This window comes from Anas acuta, chromosome 19, assembly GCF_963932015.1.
Source record: "Anas acuta chromosome 19, bAnaAcu1.1, whole genome shotgun sequence".
In the NCBI taxonomy this organism is placed as follows: Eukaryota; Metazoa; Chordata; class Aves; order Anseriformes; family Anatidae; genus Anas; species Anas acuta.
In genome coordinates this window covers 1,301,484-1,323,616 of record NC_088997.1, presented here as the reverse complement: position 1 = coordinate 1,323,616, position 22,133 = coordinate 1,301,484, and the positions used below count along the sequence as shown (strand labels likewise).

At 38.6% G+C, this 22,133-nt stretch overlaps 1 protein-coding gene across 4 annotated transcripts in view; it reads right to left on the bottom strand.

Annotated features, from left to right (window-relative positions):
- Positions 1-301: 301 nt before the first annotated feature.
- NF1 (neurofibromin 1) overlaps positions 302-22,133 on the bottom strand; it is a 94,895-nt gene continuing 73,063 nt past the window's right edge. For 2 of the 4 annotated variants that reach the window (XM_068655889.1, XM_068655887.1), the window contains 13 exons: positions 21,216-21,356; positions 20,508-20,634; positions 19,803-19,934; positions 19,144-19,279; positions 18,161-18,318; positions 17,164-17,286; positions 16,333-16,460; positions 15,695-15,795; positions 14,127-14,269; positions 13,292-13,338; positions 12,281-12,497; positions 9,304-9,354; positions 302-5,142 (listed from right to left, as the gene is read on the bottom strand). In XM_068655889.1, coding sequence (XP_068511990.1) covers positions 5,000-5,142; positions 9,304-9,354; positions 12,281-12,497; positions 13,292-13,338; positions 14,127-14,269; positions 15,695-15,795; positions 16,333-16,460; positions 17,164-17,286; positions 18,161-18,318; positions 19,144-19,279; positions 19,803-19,934; positions 20,508-20,634; positions 21,216-21,356 — 1,647 coding nt within the window. In that variant the 3' untranslated portion in view covers positions 302-4,999. The remainder of the gene's footprint in view (positions 5,143-9,303; positions 9,355-12,280; positions 12,498-13,291; positions 13,339-14,126; positions 14,270-15,694; positions 15,796-16,332; positions 16,461-17,163; positions 17,287-18,160; positions 18,319-19,143; positions 19,280-19,802; positions 19,935-20,507; positions 20,635-21,215; positions 21,357-22,133) is intronic. The other 2 variants (XM_068655888.1, XM_068655890.1) reach the window with 1 other exon arrangement.

Below are 22,133 nucleotides of genomic sequence, written 5' to 3'. Positions count from 1 at the left end.
GACGTGAAATTCATTACAATGGGCTTTATTCTGTCCAAATTCTGTCCTCAGTTATCTGCTGGCAATCAATTGTGTTGTTATTTAGGACCATGCAAGATCACACACACAGAAGCACATTTGTCTGGAAAGAGAAATCCAAGACAATGGATTTCAAACTTGATTCTAGTTTTCCCCAGTGTGGCTTTTCAAATCTCAATTTCAACCCCATCCAACTATCACGGCTCCAACAAACAGGAAAAGGAGTTCAGAATACACCGACCTCATCCCATACCACAAGTGAATGACCTTCGAACAACTTGAAGCAGGTTGAATTTACATTTTACTTCAAAAAAAGGGAACGTACATACATGAGGGGGGAGTGGGGTGAACAACAATTATCTGAAACCAGGTTTCTACCATTTTTGCCTACAGTTACCAACTGTGTTTGAATCAGCATGGCTCTTGCCTGCTGATGCACAATTGCTTGCGCTATGAACAGGCTTGTGAATCAAGGAAACATTTTCAAAGTTGAGGCCCAAATGGAAATAGTAAGATATCATACACAGTGTAGGTTTATAGTACACAGCATGTTTTTTTTTAAATGATGTAACGCAACAGCAGGAAGGAGAAGTAGTAGTTAACAGTTACTAACACTAGAATAATCAAATTTGTATGTTATACATATACAGCAACTAACTGCTTTACAAAAAAAGCAAAATAATACAATATATTGTCACATGTATTTACAGTGTAGTAAATATACTTTTCTGTCAAATTTTACACAAAAAAACTATTTACAGGTGAATATACTGCATTAAAAAAAATTGTGGGACCAACACTAAAAGTGACTTTTTGTGGTAAGTTTGTTGCATAACAGTAAGACGTGCTTCATTACATTTGGAAAAATTAACCTTAGAACAAAACAAAAAGCCCTAAAACCTACAACCCAGTTAGGAATAGAGCACTGGAATGCTCCCAGGTGCTCAGTCCAAAATACTTATTTGAAATGTTTCCTGTTCTTGGAAACCTCATGCACATTAAAGCAGAAACATCGGCATAATTAACAGGTAGGTTATGCACTATTCAAATACTACTGAATTATTTTTAAGTCAGGGAAAATACAAACACAAAATGTTAATCATCTTTACAGTACTGTACTGTAGTTAGTGCGTAATGGATAGCATGTTCTAAAACAGGGGTGTCAAACATACAGTCCCCATTATGTAGTTATATGGTCCACGTGTTAAAATCAGATTTTTCTGAAATTAAGTTTTCATTTTAAAGTACACAGACCCCATGGCTGCAGAGGTAATCTTCAAACCGTGACTAAGGTAACCCGTGCAGTGGTGAGTGCCCTGTAGTCTGCAGGCTGCCTGAAGCAGTGACTGGAAGGTCTGAGCTCAGTCTCCCACTTCTTAGATCAGGTTTCAAGCCTGAAGCATCAGCAGCAGCAACCAACTGCTGATCACTAAGGTCGATGGAGTGACAGGATGGGGAGCGAACTGAAGCGGGCTGGACTGGGAATGGAGAGTGGTGCTCAGGGAAGGAAGCAGAGCAAGGTGCGGAACATTCAGAACAGGAAAAGGGAACATAAAGAAGGCTGTGAGAAAGAAACCAAACAGGCAAGGTAACAGCAGGGGCTACTACAGGGAGCAGGCTTTCTAAGTGATGAATGATAAGGCACTGAACAACCAGTTACTAACAAAAGTTTAATTATTAAAGAAAGGCCATGTTTTCCCCCTTGATCTAAGCGTGAACTTCCTGAATACTGGCACTGGGAGATTACTTTGCTGTGTATCAGGGCACACACGGCCCTGAATTAAATCTTGGCCCTAGACTAGTGGCCACCTAGAGTGGCCATCGCTGCGTTCAGCTCTGCAGCCCCCAAATTAAGACAGACATGGACCTCTCGGAGCAAGTCCAAACGAGGGACAGGAAGATGATCAGAGGGTTGGAGCATCTCTCTCCTATGAAGACAGGCTGAGAGAGCTGGGGGTGTTCAGCCTGGAGAAGGCTGGGGGGAGACCTTACAACAGCCTTCCAGTACTTAAAGGGGGCCCACAGGAAAACTGGGGAGGAACTCTTTGTCAGGGAGTGTAGTGGTAGGACATGAGGGAATAGTTATTTAAACTAAGGGGAGATTTAGATTAAATATAAGGAAGAAATTCTTCACTGTGAGGGTGGTGAGGCACTGAACAGGTTGCCCAGAGAATGGCCCAGCTCTGGAAGTGCTCAAGGGCAGGCAGGACAGGGCTTTGAGCAACCTGATTTAGTGGGAGGTGCCCCTGCCCATGGCAGGGGGTTGGAACTGGATGTGCTTTAAAGGTCCCTTCCAACCCAAACCACTCTATGATTCCATGACTATAATTACACCAAAAGTCACCTCTCTTTACCTAACACGTTTGACACCCCTGCTCTAAAAAGTTCAGGTCCTCTCACTGAACTATGCAGTGAAAAAATTAAATGACTCCCCTACCTTCCAGGATATAGAACAAATTAAATTGTATTGACTTGCTTTATATTTTTTTTATATATATATTTTTTTTTCAGCCAGGACTGAGAGCTTCTTGTTCTAGTTCTCACACAAAAGGTGATTTTAATAATTGTCCATTTTAATTTTGCATTACTTGTATTTCTAAGACTGCTTAATTCTATTTTAATGACACCTTTTTTATATAAGCAATGCAAAATACTGGAAGAGTTGCAATGCACTCAGTCCTAACAAAACTGATTTGGTAGTTCATCTGGAATTATTTCTTTTTAAAGAAAATTCGCTCATAGGAGAAAACTGAAAATTACCTTTTCCTACCAGCAAATTACAAGATATTCTTTTTTCTTCCAACCTATGGCAAGAACAAGTCTTCAGGCTTCAACAATTCATTGTCTTCATTAAAACGGAAAGGGCTGGAATTAGCTTGGTTCAGTATAACCAAGAGCAAACTGACAGTGACACCAAAGGCAGCTATTAGCAATTTGATGTATGAGATGAGAAAGGTTTTTAAATCAGTGACTCCCCAAATTACAAATGCATAGCAGCTTAAAAACATGGCACGAGTCACTGCTCTATTCCTAAATTCACTTCTAGCCTCATAATCCCTTTCATAGATCTGTATCAGTTCAGTAATCATGTTTCTACTGCAGCTTCTACACAATCGAGAAGAAAAGATTTGGTTAATTGCACAAGTCTTAATATTTTCCAATGTATCAATTTCAAGATCGCTAATTCTACTTTTTCCTCTTGTTTTGGCAAACTATTTGCATATTAAGTTTGTGTTCATAGTTCTTCCAGGACTGTAAACGAATTAAAAAAAAAATTAAGTTGTTATTTTATGAATCAATACAATAAAGGCATTTTTATTTACATAAATGTTACATTGTTACTGTGTGGATACATGTGAATTACGTGCTATATCAATAAAATCTGAACACTTAATTGTACCATTCTCTAACAATTTAGCTGTGGAGTTTGATTTACTGAAAGCCACTAATAAAATTACACTAGAGGATTTCCTTTTTATTATATAGTGGATATTTTTTTCTCCTTTAAAGCCACTTATAAATTGTTAATTTCTAACATACAACAGGGATCTCAAACTAGGAAGTATAGCTGTTGTTAGCAGTAGATATACTTAGCCCTAAGATGAGCACCTGGATGACAGGCCTTTTTGTCAGAATTTCTGTTCACCGCTGAGATCCAACACTCTGCACGTTTTCAGTCCGTGCAGGTAGCATCTGTAGCACCCAGTGCCACATCTTTACATGTCACTCAGCATAGCAGCATATTATCACAGTCATCCATTGCTAATACACTACTGTGGCTGACAAGTGATACTGTGGCTTTCACAGTGATAGCAATTTCAGTTTTGTATAACCCCCAAGTACGAACCCTTGCAAACTGAACCCCCTTGAAAGTTCTGCAAGACAGGTTTGACTGCAAACGTCTGTACTGATACCAGAAATTGCACTGCAAACATTCAAACGTAACCTGGATTTGACAAAGTGTCAGTTATTTTTTTAAGTTCATGTACCTTAAGCAAACATTACTGTTTTTATGTCACTGCTTGGGCAGCGCAAAAGCAGCTTTGCCAAAAAACCTCCCAGAGCTGGAAGTTAATTCATAAAATTTTCCCCTCCATACCCCAATGGTTTTTCTGCCAGGAATTTCTTGAAGGTGCATATTGGTGGGAAGGGCAAAACTAAAGTATAGGCTAAATGGAAGAAAGAAGCAATACGTTTTCAACATTGCTACAATGACACCATAATAGTCAGTTTGTGATGATTTTCTTTCCACTATCCAACCTTCTTTAGTGCAGTTAAAGTACAGCAAAAAAAAAAAAAATTGCTTTGGAAAAAAGCCAGTTTGTCCAGTCTGGTCCATATACAGTCCAAGTGTGTGAAGCTATGGTCTGGGGAATGAAGAGACTCATGCGGCCTCCTTGTCCTCTTTAAATTTATTGCTAATTACTAGAAATTTAATCTAATCAACCACTTCTGGTTAAGCTCATTGTACTGCGGCTATCGTAAGTTTCTTTTAAGCATGGTAAAAAAAAGTCCACAGCTAAAAATCCTACAGGTTTGAATTAAAACCAGAATTATAGTAACTTCCCCGGCTCATAAAGCCACTACCTTGACAAGTGTGCAAACAGGATTAAGTATTAACACTTTCCTTCAGAGAAGAAACAAACAAGGCATATCACAGAAGCAAGGTAGAACCGTCTATGGAAAATGGCTTTCATATTTGGACAAGATACTGTACTGCAGTGTTAAAGAACTCCACGCTTTCTTCGGCTACAAAGTCCGTCAGGATCTATAAGCGGTTCTGAAACACTGGCTTAAATCAAAAACAGAAGAAAAGAAAAAGGCATTAAAATTCAGGCAATGTTTCAGGAGTTGATCATCTGGCAACATGGCTGACAGGATGGGAACTTTAAAAATTAAGTGCAGCATCACAACTGGTGGGGGGCCCTTTGCAAGAGGCCCACGTACGTCAGTCAGTTTCAAAAAAAAACAAACCCAAATTTCACACAATCTTTTTAATGCTGTGACGTTTCAAGCTGCCAGCACTTCGCTGCTTTTGCACCTGGCTGGCGGAGCCGTGGCGCATCCTCCCGCTGTTGGCGTGGCCGGCGGTGGGCGAGAGCTCCACGTTCTCCTTGTCGATCCCTGGGGAAACACACAGACAGAGGTTAGCCCCGCTTTGCCCATCCTGCGGCTTAATGCTCTAAGGACAGATACTTCTGCAAATAAACGGGTTAGCATGTAGGCACCTATGTGGTACAACAAACTGTGACGCCTCTGACGCCAAAATAAAGGCATCGCAGGGTGCACGGAGCCCGCGCCTGCCAGGCAGCGCCCTCCGGACCACGCAACGGCCAGGTACTGGCGACACGGTGACGGTCGGTGACGCTGTGCTCGAGACACGGCCCAGTTCTGCCATGCGTACAGGTGGCGGTGCGGAAACAGCCCTTCGTAACGCAAGCGACCAGCGGTGCTGCCCTAGCTGGGAAAGCACTTCAGACATCTGAGGAACAATTTATTAAAAAAAACAAAAACAAAACCAAAAAAACTTGTAACTGTTATAGCAAGACATAACACAGCCTTACTGGTGACGACGACTCGTAAATGAGAGATCTGATACAGCTGATTTACTGCAGTTCTGTAATATGAAAAATCATTTTTTCAGGATCAAACGTATGACTCTCTGCTCAGGGAACGCACAGCCTCTGACCTGACCAAACACCTCCATGTGCTAACTTTTTTTTTTAAGCTGCAGACTGGATTTGTTAGTTCAAGCTGCGTCCAAGAATAAAAGACAAAATACTCCCACAGACACGGGCTGATTTCTTTCAATACGTCACAACACTATGAAAATACACAGGGGTTATGAACTGGTCACTGAATCCATCAAGTCATCTCTAGCCAAAGAGAAATAGCAATTTTATTTAATATTGGAAATAGCACATATATGCGTAAAGAAAAAGGAGATGATCAATATGATTTAGACGCATGCACATCAGAGATGCACTGAATTGCCCAGGTCTGGAAAATTGCTAAATTTTCTTCTCAGAACCTACTTTTTAAAAAGATGCTTTAGGTAGGCATTATTCATCTACTTAAGCTGAATGTGCATTAAGGATCTGAAGATGAATTTCTTCCTTTGTCACTCTAACAAGAAAATCCTTGACAAAGTGTGCTGCCATCAGCAGCGGGCCTTTCCATTCTCCAACAGTCTGTCAAGTAGTACCATTAAAATCAAGTTCTAACAGTATCATATTTGCAAGGTTTCCAGCTGTTTGAAATTGCACTGTAACAACACCTGACAACCTGGGGAGAAAGGGATGCATTTCAGATGGCCATTTAAATACCTTCAGAACTGCCTGATCTGAAGACCATTACAGAATCCCATTTTCTCATTCACAATTTGTTCCAGGCACCAGTCACCTACATGTAATAGCAATCGAAATGCAAATATTTGAAAATAGGTGCTAAGCACATGCAAAGTAGCTTGTCCTAACTTCTTATCTACTGCGTGCCACAGCACAACCTGGGCAGCAAAACCAGTGTGCAAATCCAGAGTGAACCGAACGGAGACGTGCGACATCTGCACTTCAATACTGCTGTTCGGTTTACCTATACACATATATTGTAACCATAAATATATACTGACATTCATAGTGACAACAAAAATCACTACAAATACGCTTGGAAGCTCGCTCGTAACCAAGAGGCCGGTGAGATCCCGGTCAGAGTGCTCCGTTTTGGCAGCTGACAACCCCCTGCAGCCGACGGCAGCGTCAGCACCTCCCTGCGGACACAGCTCCTCCTTCGCAGAAGGGACACACTTCAAAATGCTCATTGGTAGAATGTACATGGGTACTTGAAATAAAATACTCCATACATAACCCCAAAAAGAAGCCTTCCTAAATTAAGAGCAAGGAAACGCTAGGGCCAGAGCTTGGAGACCATTTGCATCATCCCTTTTGGAGACTGCTCTGGTGAACAAGGCTTTCCAGCTAGCCAAGAAAGTCTTGTTTGACAAACTGATTTAAAAACATAACTGGAGATCTGCACTGAATGCTTCATAAAGTTACACCAAGTCTGTACAAATGAAACAAGTTCACCCTCTTTAGGCACCTACAGAGGGAAGGCACTCTGCAAAGAGCATGGAAAGAGCCTGCCTGAGAGGGACGGGCAGTTTGTGCCTGACTTGGATGCGCAGCACTGCTGCCGCGGGGCTCTTAGCAGCGCAGACCCTTGCCTTAATGAGACATTAGCAGTCACAAGGCTGGAATACGGTTTTCAGTATCTGCCAGTTGAGATATGATTACAATTAAAATCATACACAACACCAATTCGATGCAGTTCTCAAAAGCCCAGGTTTTGCTGGGATATCAGGCTGGTTAGCTTGGCCTGGGAACAATCCTCTGGCTCAAGGCCTGCAGATGACCAGCTACGTGTACTTACAGAACGGCCAGCCAGCAGATGAAGGGTTCTGCTCCATCCTCACAGCATCCGTATCACTACACGTACTCACTGAAAACCCTAAATGCAAGGCCACACAGCCCTTTTCAGCTACAGTTTTGAGAACAACAAGCAAATTAAATTTAACTTAAGTTTGCAGTGGCAGAGGTTGATTCTTGCTACCAGAAAAGATTTGTGTGTATACAAGGACATCAAAATCCCCCCAGCACTGAGCCTTGGCTCAGAAAGAGAAAGACAAGTGTAAGTATATGAAGTACAAATCAAGGTTTTAAGGACTGTCTCACTGCCTGTCAGGTATGGACAGAGGGGGTAAGTAGGCTTATTTTGGACACATCAGGAATAGAACTGATGCGGGTACTCACTTGAGGAGTTGAGTGTAGACACCAGTTATAATAATGATTTAAGCCCTGGCAAATCAAGAGGGGAAGAAAAAGAACCAAGAATTAACTTTAAACAAGAACAACTACAGAAGCAGCTTTCTAAGAAGGATATTACCAGGAAAGACACAGAACAGGTGGGTCTGGCAATTTTAATGATGGCTGCTTCTGCAGAAGTGCAGCTTCCCCAGACAGAGGTAGGAGGAGGCTTACAGAGTACAAGATGAGGATGAAACCACAGACAAGATTTATACCCAAGTGCATATACCTTTCCTAGAAGCCTCAGATGTTCTCTGCAGGACAAGGTAACTCTTACTATGCTGTACTAAAAGAATCTCGTGAAACAACCCTCCAGAACAAACCCCATCAGTGTGAGCTTAATGCTGACATACAACAACACGTGAAAGCCTTGGGTTATGAGCCCTTACTCTACCACCTTTGGACAGTCTGTCATTTAAAGATATAAATCTAAGACTTGGGCTTAGCGCAGACACTTCCCATCAATTATTACTTTTATGATGATTCTACTTCAAGTTAATCATTCATGTAGCAATATCTTTGTGTAGCTGTCACATTACTTCTGCAACAAAATGATTGTCTGAGGCATGTTTAACAACACCAAACACTCAGAGTACACGTGCAGCACTGGGATGAATAGCAGGAATGGTATTTTAATGGGAGAGGCTCGAAGTACAACCAGCAGCAAAAGTTAGGATGTCTGACAGCAAATAAAAAGGTTAGAGCAAAATCCTATTACTACAAATGATACCTTCCACACTTTTACACCTCATTCCTGTAAGAGATTGATTCTCATTGGCATGAGCAAGAAGAGCAAATACACTCCACTATTCCACAGTCACAGGGAAAATCAAAACTCCAGCCAGAAGCTGCCTGCGGGCTGTCATCCTTCCGCTCCCTGTGTGGGTGTGAGCTTACAAAAGTCACAATCTATGATGAGAATAGGAAGCAACCCACGCGTGTAAGTAAAAAAAAGTCTTCTGCAGCTTTTTTCTTTTTATATATGTATTTCTCCATATAGAAGCAGAAATCAAATGGTGTTGATGAGTATCCATTTTAGTGAGCCTCTGTCAATTTAGTCCAAAGAACTTACGCCTGCTTTCTGGTGCTGTGCAACTGAAGCTTCAGAGGAAGTCATCTTTAACATTACAGCTAATATGAGGCAGTTCTACATTTTACCTTAATACCCGCAACAGAATAATTTTGCATACCAAGATTCCACTTCTTTATTACCAAATTTATATTATTCTTAAACACATTAATGACTTTTTTTGTCTGCTATATCATCAAATGTTATTAGCATCACACAAGAAATTCAGCAGCTTAGCTCTTATACTGAAGCCATTCCCGTGTTCAAAGGATTAGTAAACTACTTCTCATGCCACAAGCCCAACCCTAAAGCAGATCAAGCAGTATCTCGTGCAAATATGATGGAAGTAGAGTGTACCTTGATGAGGAAGCTGCATGAAAACTGCAGATTTAGAGCAAGGCAGAGAAGCTTCACAGACACAGAATGAAAGAAAAAACATAAGTGAATAATGTCCATGACACGGGGAAGGGGAGGGGGTGGAGATGCCGACAGACAAAACATTTATAAACAACCTTGCCTACATGTTTCCAGATGCAATAAATATTATTTTTCATGTTATCTGCAATTTAATATATTTCTTAGCATAACAAAAAAAATACTTGGATGTAAGTTTTTTGTTTGTTTGTTTGTTTTTTAAGCTCGGTGTGACCAAGTAACTCAGCACTGCTAAAGACCTGATTTTCTTGTTCAGTCATTCTCAAATCAGGGTGAGCGGATGGCAGGTCTGCATTCCGTATTAGTCCCATAGTTGCTGTGCTGTTTTAAGAAATCCTGCAGCCCACATTTACTTCATATTCTATAATTCTTTTACCAAAGATTTTTATCTTGGCAGATATGCTTACTCCCTCATTCTTGTCTCTACAGTGAGGAGAGAATGAATAAACACCATCATCAGTGTACAAGAACACAAAAGTCTTGTATGCAGCAATGGAGCTGTATAAAGTGCCAGAAGAACAATTACGTTTTTAATAAAATTAAGCAGCTTAAAAAGCAAAGCATGCAAAGTTGCCCTGGTTAACATAACACTTTAAACTAGTGAAACTGTATATTGACTAAGGTGGAGCAGTATAATAAATGTGGGATGGAGGAGCAGGATGAAATGCCCCACGTTGTGACCTGGCCCACAGTTTCAGAAAGCTGGAGATCCCCTGATCTTTGACCAAAGCTTTGCACTGAAATTGCTAGAATGAATCAAGAATGATCAAGCAAATAAGACAGACACTAAAAACCAGTGAGAGATGATGGGAAAATAATCAATCAACACAAGGCTTTCATAAAATAGTAAATCACTTAAGGCGGTTTCTCACTAGCCTGAAATACCTTTACAGGCAGACTCCTTATGAAGATGCCTCCAGTGTGGTTGCACAAAAATGGACCCATTAGAAAGTTTTTGCCTATATGCAATTTACAGCGTATCTGTGTTCTTAGTACAAGACTACAGAAAATGAATACAAAGCAATACTTTATTCTATTTAAACACTCCGAAATTTAAGTTTTAATAAATTTAAATATATGACCTCCTATATCTGCCAAAAATCTTGTTAAAATGTTCCTGTTTAAAATACTGCTTAAAAAAATACCCGAAGTCAAGAGATACAAACCTGCAAATCCACTTTCTAACTTTCTGAAGGAATTCAAGACTATTCAAATAAGTAGTCTTCATAGGCTGTACTTCATTACAATTTATAACTGTTGGAGTTGCCACTGATGCTACATTTACATGGGAAGAGGCTGTCCACAATGTACTTATTTTCACATTGATGGCCATCTGTATTTTTCCTCCTTTAGTTTTATCCTTCTGCCTGTTCTAACATCACAGATAATTTTTAGCTGTATGCTAAATGAGAATGTTTCTATCAAACCACCTTCCTTTTCCATAATCTGGTTGTTAACTAACCCTAACAGAGTGCAGGTATGGATAATGCAGAAATATTTCTCTATACAGGATGAATTGCGTAACACAGCGGTTGCATTATGCCTTTGTAACAAATAAATGACACTGTAAAATAGTAATCTGCAAAGCTTCTCCAACCTCAACTTTTACCTGTTCTTATTGCTCAAATCAAATGGGATGCCTTTTTTTGTTGTCATCCCCAAATGGGATGACAACATGGTCTAATGTCTGCATGTTGAACCACTACGTCTCCCCTCTGCAATATTCATAATATTCAACAATAAACGTTCTCACATCTGAGAGTGAACTGATGATCCTGACCAAATTTCTTGAGTAGAGCTACGTTCACCTAAGTGGGACTTATTTTATAGGGCTGACAGAAACAAGTAACAAACAAGACTCAAAACAAACCAACAAAAAACAATAAAAAGCCCACTTCCATAATTATCACACCTAAATACAAGTGGTTTCTAGCCTTCCATCAAGGTTAGAAAAAAAACAAATACTGTTGATTGATTTTAGTGTTCAGAACCACAACAGTCATCAGATAACATAATTTTCACGACAAAGAGTAAAGCACTTCCTTAGTGTATCAACCACTAATCCAAAACCACTTCAGCAGGAATCTTCATGGAGATTTCTTTGACATACATTCCATTTTCTTCCTATATTTAATTTTCTCTAGCTTATACCCCATATGCTATACCAAGTACTTCTTACTCTTTTCATTTTTCAAAAAGTGAAAATACTCACTGCTGTATTAAACCTCTGCATTTCCCTGTAATTCCCCTTTCCACAAGCCAGAAGGAATTCGGTGTTTCCATCCTTTGATGCTTGTACTTTTCTTGAACACTGCCATTTGATCAGCAGCACATTTTTGGCAATACAGTAGTCTAAACTGACCCAAGTATTCCACGCTCATCTACCTGAACACTTCTTTTCTTCAAGGAGAGTTTGACCTCCGTATGGTGCTGCCTGTAAGGGTATTGGCCAGAAACCGCAGACGATTGAAACTGAGTCAGTCCAGACACTCTTGTCCACAGCAGAACTCTGGATTATTTTTCCTAATAGGTGCTAGCTTGTAGTGCTTTAACAGATACTGTTCTCCTTGCAAAACACTTGATTATATGTTTATAGTTATTTTCTAGGATTCAGCGCAGCATATCTTCCATAGAAAGATACACCTATTTGTTCTGATGCACTTAATGTTATTTTCTTCATGCATAATGACTTGGAAGACAGCTTTTTTGACGGACAAAGTCCAACAACTGAAATATTAGCGTACTATCTTAGTCAACAGTTTAATATTCATTTGACTCAATAATGCAATGATTGATGCATAAACGCACCCCAAAAGACAATAAGACTGAGCTCTTGGCTGCATAAACAGTAAATTCAATAAATTCCCCTTACCTATGTAGTATCACAACAGCTACTGACCTGGGGAGTGCTGGGAAGTTGCGAGCGAGGTCATAGAATTGGAAAGGTTAAGGTTAGCAGTAATGCTAAGCTGGCTCTGCACTGCGGGAGGATATGGAGATGTGGGTGTCAGGAGAGATTCTTCACTGGTTTCCTCATCAATTCCAGGCAAATACGTGTCAATCAAGGCATCAAGAAACTTCACTATGAGTTCAGCATAGTCTGGGATTTGTGTTTGCTGTGGGTGATGGGGGAAAAAAAGATTGATTCCTTTCTTTCTACTTTTCTGTCAATATGAGCTTTGCCCCAGAACTCACTCTAAGATTACGCTGGTTTTGCCTGGAAATTTTAAAAAGCGTCTGAGGTAAGTATAAGCAAGAACTGATTTGTGGTCTTTTCCAGATTAATCTAAACACACTTATTAAAGATCACCTGTAGGTGTGATTTCAGTATTGCTGGGAACTACAAAGCCAGAAAAGTTTCACTCATTAAGTGCCACAGATACCCAAGCCTAACAGATTATTAATGCCCCATACTCATTACTCATGCCCCATAACTGAACATCCAGAACGCTGCCTATCCTGCTCATCTACTTCTTGTTACAATACTAGAGGGAACAGATAGCAGGACAGATGATAAATGCTTTTATTTTTTCTGCTGTAACATAGAATTTATCCTTATGGAATTATAACTCTTATCAATTTAATTCCTTAAACTGTAAGACAGAGATGATAAACTAAAGAGTTTCTGAATGATGTACATGTAGTGAACTTAGGAATGCTGGAAAGGTGCATTTACACACCTGACTGCTTTTAGCCAGCTTTGGTTAAGTTAACTTTACTGTGTCTATGAAAATATCCACTGCAGGTTAGAAAACTGTTTTAGACACAGAAGTGAGGGTTATGGTACTAATTGCTCATATCAACTCTGTAATTTACCATTTATCTGCACCCCTCCTGGAGCATCAATGTTCTTTATAAAGAGAACAAGGGTAAAACACTGATGAACTTACATACAGCATACTATTCTTACCTTAGAAAATGGGCCAGCAAACCTCCATAACCCATTAAATCCAAAACCTACAACAACAAATTGAATGTTACCACAAAAACACAGTTCTCAGTTGACAGAAAACAACTAGAAACTGTACATGGAGGATTACCTGGATTTACTTCAGCATGGAAATTCAATATTTTACTTGGAGACTGAAAATACTACATTTTTGTCCAAACTGAATAAGATAAAATGATGGAATTCTAATTTATTAGATACAAGGGTTAAAAAGGCTCAAAATCTCAGAACTGTCATGCAGTAAATTCTTGATATTTTAAAAAGTAAATTTAACCTGTGAATGTGTGTCTCATTTTGGAAATTATATCAACACGTTTTTTTCTCAATAGTCATGTGTTTCTTATGAATCTTCCTGGAGAGTCTTTGATTAAGGATCATAAAAAATATTTAGGTTTTAAGTGCTCAAGCATCACATGAAAGGGAAACTTAGGTGTTAAAAAACAAATGTTGCTCTATAAAATTTACCCATCATTAATCAACCCATAACTTAAAAGGTTAACTTAAAGATCACCATTCATCACCACCGTATAATTTGGTTAGTGGAAACAGAATACTGAGTATTATACTTTTAATAGCTGGTGCATAACTACAAAAACCAGTTTTAATGGTCATGTCAGTAGCTGTTTTTTTAATATGCGAACACTTAACTATTATTTGGCTTTATGAAGTTGGTGAGCATCCACAAAGCAAAGCTGACTTGCTTTTTCATTAAGGCTGCAATAATTCAGAAACTTTTCATTAGTACATCTAACTTAAAATTCAGCAGTTTAAAATATAAATAAATAAAAATATTTACTTTGTAGATAAGAAGTTTGGTATTGGGGTGGAGACTCTTCATGGTAGACAACACTCTGAACAATCCCATGAATTGGATTCAACAAATTTGGATCCTGGCACAGTGACAAAAGGGTATTGATCTTGGAATCCAATAAATTATGCCTAAAGAAAAGAACAGTGGCTTATTTTTTTTTCCTACAAAATAAGAATACAGTTTACAACTACTTTAAAAAACAGCAATTAAAGTGGGATTTTCAAAAGTTCAGTGATTTTAGAAGTAGAATGCAGCAAGGATGTTAAAAGGAATAACACTTCTGAAAATTTGTAGTAACAACAGGACCCATCAGAGCATTCTCTTTTCCTAGCATTTTATATTGCAAATATGTTTATCATTTTCAACCAAAAAAATCATTCCCTGGATTTGTGTGCAGGTCAAAGGTGAACTTTCAAAGCAGTTTTGTAAACTTGCAAGGGTACTGCCTCATTTTAGCTCCCTTGCAGAACTCAGGCTTTGATCACACTGTTACTGCACTATATCATGCTTATCAAGCTCGACAGTCAGTTTAAGCCTACACATAAGAGGACAGAACAACATAGTATGTTAAGCTCACCCCATGATTTAACAGAAGAAAAAAAACAAAACAAAACAAAAACAAAAAACAACCTATAACTTGGGCAGTAAAAATACAGGCAATTCAAGCTCCCTCTGTGTTGACCCTTTAAGACATCATGAGCTCAGAGAAATCCCTGTAATGGGAAAGAGGGCTGTCTATGCAAGGCTTCCTAATAGCATTTTTTCTTTTGAAGCAAAATGCCAGTTACTTACAAATGTGACTTCAGTAACTCACAGAACTTGTTTATATTCTGACTATTATTTTATAAAACCAGAAAAAGGTACCATTATTTCAAAATCATGCATCAGTCAGTTTTAAAAGTCTCCTCACTTTACCTTCTGATAGCTGGGTTTCCCTTGTATATATTGCCTGTAGCGACTACTACTTTTAACCTATATCTAAAGAGATACATTCAAAGAGTACGTTGAACCACACTTTAAATCAGTTTTTTTGGGTTACTTATTTAAAAAAAAAAAATCTGAGTCTAACCAGTACAAAAATAGTACCTAAGAGACACTACATATAGACTTCTATAGAAAACTATATGACTACATTGAAACATAATTTGACTCCCTACAGTAACAAGTAAGTGATAAAGCCATGCTGAGCCACTAGAACAATGGCAGCAGTGATGCTGAAAGCTTTCAGGAGAACCTGATGTGCACAGCCCGGCTCCCTAGCAAGAGTGACACAGCGCTCTCCCACGCTCTGCCAGCCTGCCCAGAACCCGGCGCTGAGGAGTGCTTTGGGACCATCTGGAGCACTGCTATCTGAGGGTGCCTGTTCTAGCATGAACATTATATTAATTTAATGTAGGGAAAAAAGGATAATTCCCAAATTGCAATGGACATTTGTCTCAACAAGGCAAGGACAGATTGCAGCTAGTAACCTACGAATGAGAAGTACCTCATACGTGCTTGTCTGCTCCAGAGACTTTTTAAAGGAAGGCCAAGTCAGAGCTTCAGATACTTACACAACAGGAAAGACCTTTGGGAAGACAACACTGGCTTCTGCTAAATACTCGTACAGAATCCGCTGGTCAAACTCGTCAGTAGTGTACTTCACTAACGTTGCCTATGATAATGTAAAGGATTAAATTAGCATGCTTTAATAGGAGAATTTGAGTAGTTACAGGCTCTTTTGTTTGTTTGTTGTTGTAGTTGCAGATTTTAGTACTTCTGGGTTGCAGAAAAAGCAGCACTACAGAACATTAATTTGTCCTCTTCGGACATGGAATCAAGTGACTTCATGTCTTTGTGGGACACAATCATGCTGGAATTTCAAAAAATGTTCACTTAACTTTTAAAATATAATATGTGATACCTTCTTGCTATATAAAATTAGTTTATAAAACAAATCTGCAAGGAAAACAGATCAATTGTTGGACAAGTTCTGTGAAACAATAGGCTATTTGCTCTCATGCATTTTTCAAATACATTTATAAAAATGATTCCTAGAAAGTCTGAAGAAAATCGACAGAAGTACAGATTTACACATTACATACTGATTCTGATCCACGTGAATTTAGAAGCACTGCAAGGAACACATGCTTCTTTGGAAGATAAAAGAACATCAGGAAATAATACAATAATACACAGAAAAAAGGCTTACAAGAACTGTAAGCAGCAGTGCTTGAATTTTTGGGTCAGTCAGAACTTCTTCATCTAGGAGGACGTTTGACTCAGAAACAGAAACTTTTCGAAGATGTGGGTGTTGCTGTGGTGATATTCTCTGGGTCTCTGCCAGATAAAAAAGAGCAGCTCATCCAAAGAAAAATGTACCCAAACCAAAATAAAATTAGCTCTTGTACAACAAATTCAGTTATATGCAAACTTCAAAGTTCAACAGAATTTTCATAAAGTATAAAAGCAACAATTATGCTGTAATACTAGCGGTGCTAGGCTGTCACATGGGATGTATTATCAAATGGTAAACAGTAACCCCAATTTCCTATTTAGTGAAATACAGGCCCAGGGGTGGTAAGTACCATATTCAGGGTCAGGCGGCAGACTGACATCAGATACAACAGAAGAACCCTGGTCTTGCATTGCAATTGGGGATGGGGGCACAGGAAGCAGATGTGGGAGAAGATGAAGAGAGGCATTCTAGGCATTATGTCACTTTTCATCTGCAAAAATTTGCAGCTAGGGCTTAGTAAGTCATAAAAAGTCAAATTTTACTTATTTCATTTCACTCCTGTATACAGTACTTTGTAGCTGCCCCTTATTCTGGGTCTGCAAACTGAGCAACTTTAATTCCAATCTCAATTGCCAGTGATAAGGAAGACTGTATTCTCCACAAGCCAATATAAAGATATTTCTCCCTTACCTTGTAGTACCTTACCTAAGCAAATAAACACTGAATTTAGAAATAATCCTTTGTATATTTATACAAAGCATTTGTAATTAGTGTTATTCTGAAAGTGTTAGTCCTGTTTCTCACCCATTTCATAATCATTTTCGGCTACTCTCCTCATTTTGGGAGGCGTTGTGATTCCAGATTCCATGTCTTGCCTTTTAGGAGCCTTTGTGTCCGATATCAAATGGTCAAAACTTTTCCTTGTACCTAAAAACAATTTATCATGAAATTAAAAACATTAAACCTAAATCCATACACTTAAGTATTTCCAATTTTCTGGCCAAGCTATCCTATCTACAATATATTGGTAGGAATCTGGGGACATTTTCACCAGTTCCAGGGATGGTAAAGAAAATATGGTCACACCATGCCGCTCTCCATCACAATTTCCAAAATGCTTCACAATACATATGAGGATAGCATGCAATTTATTCCAGTATGTAAGCTGTGGGCATGCTATGGTTTCCTGATCAACACATCACATTGAATAAACATGCCAAAATGTGATTACTGTAAAGAAAGCAGTAACAGGATTGTAATGAAAGAAATGTCCCTCTTCTTCCATATATGCCACAATGTAAAAGGGTAACCAGAAGTTATGAGAACGAACTCATATCATTTCTTTGATACTAAGACTTGCTTGTAAACATGATGCACTGAGAAGCCAAGTATAAAAGAAAAAAAATGATTGCTTCCAAAACATCTAAAATGTTTTGGGACCATTTCTACCACAGTAAAATAGAATATTCAATATAGCAACTAAGCTTAAGTACTCAGCTTCTTGGTTTTACTGACAGAGGGCTGGTGGCAGAAAATTAGCACTATGAACCTTCGGTATCTGGAATATCGTGGGTTTTTTTTGTTTGTTTGTTTGTTTTGCCTCTCCCCTCTCTGATCAAAAGAACTCAATTACTCCTCTTTAATTGTAGTGTTCTCTATTTGCATTTTGTAGAAACTACATACATTCCTCTGACTTGGGAAAAAACACTTGAAGTCAGAACAAATACTGGTAAAATTTTTCTCTAATAACACTTCCTGGGGTATTCTGTAGACAAATTAGTAAATTAGGTATCTTAATAACCTAGAAGCTTTTTAGTGTTTGCTTGTGAAGGCTGCCCCATATCCAAACTCATGGATTTTCGTGTTCGAGGACTTATCTGTCCCACTGTCGGGTAACTGGCAGCCAGATGTCTGTCTGACCCCTTTGGTGATGACCATGGTTGATTTTCCTTTAGTGTCCTGAAAGTGCAGAGAAATTAAAATAAGAAAATCTTTGAAACTGTTGCATGTTTAGGCATTAATTTTTAAACTAGCCAAAGTATCCTTTATTAAAGCCATCTTTTCTAACAAGTTAAACTTCCAGAAATACGTATTAAGAAATAGTAATTACTTTGCTAGCAAAAATGTGTGAAAAATAACTATCTATTATGAATGTAATTTTGAAGAGATAAAAATAAAGTAATAAGAAAAACACAAGGAAATCAGCATCTAATAAGGCAAGATGCAACAGATTTAATAAGCAGCTCTCCATGCTGGATGCTAAAAAGACAGGTACCGAGTAAAGCACTCTGTATTGAAACAAACTGGCTCTGCATGTCACTTCTAGGTTGACTTCCTAGCTACCTCAGTGGCCATTTATGGACAGACTGTAAGATGTCAAGGTTGTCCAATGACAGGAATCAAGTGATTAACTTAGTATATGTCCTGAAGCTCTCAAAAAGACACAGAATTTTCTTATAGAATATAAATGAAAAATGAGGTGAAATTAGGTCTTGTAAAAAGGGGTTAGCAAAAAGATTAAGACCTTCCAAAGAATTTAAACTCTGGAACAGCTTCAGAGATCTCAAAATTAAATCTATACAAATTCAATACACAAATTCCTCTGTGACTCTTGAACACACATGGTCAAGAAGCATGCTGGTCAGGAACCAGCACTATGTAGTTGAACATTCACTTAGCTTTAACGAATATGGGTTTTAGTTTTCTATATACTACAGGTTACCTTTAGATAACTTACTAAAGGAAAGAGATACTGAAATTTTATCTAAAAGTCAGACAACCAACCTATAGCTAGTGTCACTGTGATGTATGGGATATGTATCCATAGGAACATTTTCCATTGAAACATCTGTCAACAAGAGAGACTTCCTATGTTTTAGGCTGCAGCGACTTCGAACTTCCTCAGACACTGTGAGCAAAGCTAAAAATTCAAAGAAAGCTAACGTAAGTTTTCCATGGCAGGAACACATTAAAGAATGTAAGCAACAGTTCCTCAATTTAGATTTTTTACTTAGTACAAAGATGACCACAGAGATGTAATTATACCTTACTGAAATGTACAGAGTAAAAGTAGGTCGTACAAAAAGAATTATATTCCCTAGCCAGTTAGAATTACATGACAAACATTTGCCCTCATATAGTCACAATTTCTATTTCTAGACCAATATGAATGCTCTAAAGCACACACTCCAGTATTTAAACCAAGAAACCTTCAGCCTCACTTGGATATTTTCAAAGTTGCACAATAGGTCCTGTGCTGGCAAGCCTTCAGTCCACAAAGAGCTGTGGATTGATGTACCTCAGACTAACCAGACTCTTGTCCATTTCCAGTTATAAGTTTCCTTTATATTGATACAACTTTAATCAACCCAATAACATAAGAATTCCCACAATTCGTTCATTTCTGTTAGCACAAGTTTAAAAGAATGTTTGTTTAATTTTACCTGCTAGGTAAGCCACACTCTGGGTGTTCACCTCAAACTTGTCACAATTCCTATGTTTATTAACCAGAGCTAGTAGTGTATGTAAAATCCTCACTGTTCTTGCTACAGTGGTAGGAGAAGGATGCCTGTACCCTAAGAAATGAGGTTAAAAAAACAAATACTGTATTTAATTTTTGAATGCATATTTATGAAGCATTAATATTTTTAAAATATTTATAAATATTTTTCAGTGTGTCCTCAGGATGCTTCATATAAAGGGTAAGGAAATACAATGCTAACATAAATTGCACACTTGGGACTATTATTTCTGTCCCTCTGCATAAAAACTTCACATAATTACAAATGTCTCTGCATATATTATCTATTAGCTCACAAATCAGTCTTCTAAAAGAAACAATGAGCCCAAATAACAGGCACACATAGAAGGAATTCTTGGAAGAAGACATAATGAACTGTAGCAAGTGAAGCCACACACTCCTGTGACAGCAAAGAATTTATGTCATTTGCACTGAAAACCTTGATAGGATATGCATAATGGAAACCCAGCAAAGTCCTTTAGTCAAAGAACATTTAATTTTCTATCTGTTCTGTGACCTGAGTTACCTAAAATCCACCACCCCTTTTTATTCCCTTTATTCTTGGACTTGTATTTACTTATGAATTAAGAGTATTCATGTAAAAATAAACAGCAACATCTGTATTTACCTTTCAGGAGGTGTCCCACTAGTGCGAAGTTGAAGTTGGAGTTGAAATTTAGCCCTACAAAATGATCCATCTGCTTGCAGTGCCATTCAAGCGGTCTCCTGATCTCCATAAACACCTCTTCTGGGCTCTGACCCAGAAAAAGAAGATACAAGAGTATTGCATACAATCATACAATGGTTTGGGTCAGAAGGGACCTTAAAGAACATACTGTTTCAAACCCCCTGCCATGGGCAGGGACACCTCCTACCAGACCAGGTTGCCCAAAGCCCCATCCAACCTGGCTTTGAGCATTTCCAGGGAAGGGGCATCTGCAGCTTCTCTGGACAGACTGTTCTAGTGCCTCACCACCCTGACAATAAAGAATTTCTTCCTAGTATCTTGTTTCTTTGAAGATTACTCCTCTACTAATTTTTTAAGGGATAAAACTTGGTAATTCTAAGAGTTTACAGGAAAATATCAATTGCACTCTTGATTAGAATGTATCTATGCATTTCTGTTCCAGTTTAGAACAGAATAATAAGAGCTTCATTTCTGCTTCTCAGTTTACTGTTGATATTGTGCAAGTTCACAATGCAAATTTCAGTTTTAGTTGCTTGACTACTGTTCAAGAGGATAAGGAACTATTTTTTTCTTTTTAACAGGTCTAACTGCTTACATAAATTAATTATCAATTAATCACAGCTGGTTACTAAAAGAGGGCTCGCTTACCTTATCATTGAACACTCGAAGGCTATCCAAGGTATGCAGATTCTGTTCAAGTAGTGCTGTACCTGCTGAGTACAAGTTGACTTCATCTAGCTGCAGTACTGCCATAGCTACCCAGAAGAGGGCCTTGTGCATAGGGGAGTCCTGGAAGGAGAAGGAAAAGGAAAAGGCCATGATTCCACTTTCAAGTCAGTTCCTGTAAGTGAAAGACAAATAGGATTGACACGTTTTCGTATATGCATTACTAACACAGTAGCAGAGGTTCTGTTCTCAAACACATCCCTTCCAACAAAACAGGTATTCATATGAGCCCAGAGTGCTGATATATTTAACAGGTGAGTAGCAGAAAGCAAATTAATTTCAAGCCTTCTATTCCCTCCCCTCGAAGCCATCCCTTTCTCTTCTATACCCCTTTCCTTGCTCGCAAAAATGTCAGAAGCATATTGCCCTACATCAGACAAAGACAGCATCTTTTGTTATCAACTTGGAATGCAGGTTGAAAATGAATTGCAATTCTGCACATACAACTGGCCCAGCAATTCAATCTCCAAATCAGAAAATTAGGCAGGAAGAGCTGACATTCAGCAAATCCTGGGTCCCTTATGCAGCCGATTTTTCAAAGAACTAACTAGCAATAGATACACGAGACTTTTTGTTGTAATCTTCCCTGCCTAATACCACATGCAGGAAAATGCATGATATAAGCATGGAAGACAAGGAAGGCTTGTAGAGGATGGTCACATCACTCATTGGTTATACGTTTAAAGGTACACTCACAGGGTGGAAATGTAGTACTATGTACTAAGTACTATGTACTAAGTAGTGTACTTTGCTCATGGTACACTAACAGGGTGGAAAAATGTGCAAGTAGCCTATCAGAACTGTTTGCTCTTGCTAATTTTAAATACCACAGTGCCATCC